Raw genomic sequence first — 3,115 nt, forward strand, 5'->3', positions numbered from 1 at the left:
ATGCCGGGTTTTATAGACATTTTATTCAAGACTTCTCCAAAACCGCAAGACCGCGTACACGCCTACTTTGCAAAGATGTGGATTTTGAGTTTGACAAAGATTGCCTAGCCGCATTCCACAAGATTAAAGACGCACTAGTTTCAGCCCCGGTTGTGCAACCACCAGATTGGGAGTTACCCTTTGAAATCATGTGTGATGCTAGTGATTATGAAGTTAGAGCCGTACTAGGACAGAGAATAGATAAGAAGCTGAATGTTATTTATTATTCTAGCCGAACCCTGGATGAAGCACAATGCAACTATGCAACTATGGAGAAAGAGCTTTTAGCTATTGTGTTTGCTTTTGAGAAGTTTTGATCATACCTTGTAGGATCAAAGGTAATTGTTCACACCGACCATGCAGCTATTAGATATCTAATGTCTAAGAAAGACGCCAAGCTGCGTCTCATAAGGTGGATTCTCTTGCTACAAGAGTTTGATATTGAAGTGAGAGATAAAAAAGGAGCAGAATATGGAGTCGCCGACCACCTTTCGCGAATGAGAGTGGAGGAACCTACACCTCTAGATGATAGTTTACCCAAAGAAAATGTCTACGTCATTGAAGCTGTCCCCATGGGTAACAGGCCAGCACCACCGCAAGCACAACGTCCACAAGCTTATGAAATACCTTGGTTCAGACATTATGCCAATTATTTAGCAACCGACATTGAGCCACCATAATTCTATGGCTATAGGAAAAAGAAGTTTTTGCGAGAAGTAAAGATATACTATTGGGATGAACCCTATCTCTACAAGAAGTGTTCCGATGGTTTATTTCCGAAGAAGAAGGCGAAGGAGTTATATTTGGATGCCATGGCTCCTATTATGCAGGTCATTTCACAACCTTTAAAACTATTTCTAAGATTTTGCAAGCAGGTTTTTGGTGGACAACCATGTTTCAAGACGCCCAAAGTTTCATTAAAAGATGTGACGCTTGCCAGAGAATGGGCAATATTAGTAAGAGGAATGAGATGCCCCAAAATTTCATACTTGAAGTCAAAGTCTTTGATGTATGGGGGATTGATTTCATGGGACCTTTCCCTACCTCTAACGGCTACGAATACATTCTTGTTGCTGTTGATTATCTTTCTAAATTGGTGGAAGCTATAGCAAGTGCCACAAATGACTCGAGCGTGGTGGTCAAGATGTTCAAAACCATTATATTTCCGAGATTCGGAGTACCAAGAGTGGTGATAAGTGACAGAGGTAAGCATTTCATAAATCGAAACCTTGCTAACCTTTTCAGGAAGAATGGAGTTCTCCACAAAGTCGCATGTCCTCATCATCCACAAATGAGCGGCCAAGTAGAAATTTCAAACAGAGAAATCAAGTCTATCTTACAAAAGACTACGTCAAAATCAAGGAAAGATTGGTCCACCAAACTGGATGATGCTCTATGGGCCTACATAACCGCTTTCAAGACCCCGTTATGTACCACACCTTTTCATATTGTCTATGGAAAAGCTTGCCACCTACCTGTTGAACTGGAGTACAAGGCAACATGGGCAGTAAAGGAGTTAAACTATGACATAAAAAGCGCAGCCAAGAGACAATTGATTCAATTAAACGAGTTGGACGAGATCCGCCACAACTCCTATGAAAATGCAATGATTTACAAGGAGAGGACTAAAGCATACCACGACAAGAAGATCATACCCAAATCATTCGCCCCAAATGATCAGGTTTTACTTTTCAATTCTCGACTTAAACTTTTTCCAGGAAAGTTACGTTCTCGGTGGTCTGGACCGTTTAAAATAAAGGAAGACAAACCATATGGAGTCGTCATTCTTCTCAACGATAGAGGAGAGCCGTTTACCATAAATGGACAGCGTCTAAAGCCCTATCTAGCCGAAATTGGCAAGGAAGAAAGTGCATCAATCAGTCTAATCGATGCTCCTCAGGCCTAACAAAGGCACCAAACGTCGTACCAACGACGTTAAACAAGTGCGCTACTTGGGAGGCAACCCATGTCTAGTAAGTTTTTATTTTTAGGATTTAATTTCTTTTACTTTTTATATTTTTGCATTTTAGTTTCAGGTTTTCATAAAAAAAAACAAAATAGAAAAATAGAAAACAGAAAAGCCAAAAAGAAGGAAGAAGAAGGACCATGGATTGGCAATGCACACTATGACTAGTGGCAAGTACCACCTACTGACCGGCCATGTTCAACATGTCCGAAGCAAGATGAAGGTGACAGATCAATCACAATCCTCATGTGATCGATGTCGAGAGTCCCCACTAGATGTACCATCCGATTCCATGTACCGCGTACCACAACCACCGTACCAGCTGCTATGTCCGCGGCCATTCATCCGTGTACCGTGAGACAAATCCGAACCACCACCGTCCTCACCACCTACCATCACCATTCTTTTATTTAGGTATATTTTCCTTATTTTTATTTTATCATTATTATTAATGGTTTTAGGTTTTTGTTTCACGGAGGATGCATTTAGAGATATATCAAATAGAATTCGAATGAACTTAGCATAGTTCAAACTCGATGTCAAGCAACCAAAGGAAGTACAACCGGTTAGTCACCACATTTTCCTTACCACAACCGTATTCTAAGACAATTTTTGGGCAACCATTGAACGTCTAAGAGACAACCATCATTCCATCAAGATGACATTGTTCTTAAACCCTACACTTTTCCTTATGATTTTTAATCCTCAACTCTTTCTTTTTTCCCACCGAGGACGGTGTGATTTAAATCTGGGGGGAAGGAATTTCCATCCTATACTAATGCTACTTTCTATTTTGTTGACTTGAGACCTTTTTCCACTTTTTACATCAATAATTTTGACGTTTTTATCGAATCACATTTTTTTTATTGAGTCAAAACTAGTAGGGGATTATGACCTTATTCTAACGGTTTATTTGCTTTGAATTAACACTCTTATGACTCTTGATTATGCTTGACAACAGAACCGAAGTTTGGAAAGACTGTGAGCTGACTCAACAATCCCCAAGTCCCTATTCGATGGATATTCAGATGATCTAACATTATATCTTACTTTTATAGGACCAAAACCGGACCTAATTATCAAGCCGAGGGAATTGGTATACATTGGACT

At 40.0% G+C, this 3,115-nt stretch overlaps 1 protein-coding gene across 1 annotated transcript; it reads left to right on the plus strand.

Moving 5' to 3' along the window:
* LOC104763198 lies at positions 417–1,945 on the plus strand. Its single transcript, XM_010486606.1, has 2 exons — positions 417–615; positions 915–1,945. Exons 1-2 carry the CDS (start codon positions 417–419, stop codon positions 1,943–1,945), a joined length of 1,230 nt encoding a protein of 409 aa, XP_010484908.1.

The sequence above is a fragment of the Camelina sativa genome, chromosome 18 (genome assembly GCF_000633955.1).
Source record: "Camelina sativa cultivar DH55 chromosome 18, Cs, whole genome shotgun sequence".
Classification (NCBI taxonomy): domain Eukaryota; kingdom Viridiplantae; phylum Streptophyta; class Magnoliopsida; order Brassicales; family Brassicaceae; genus Camelina; species Camelina sativa.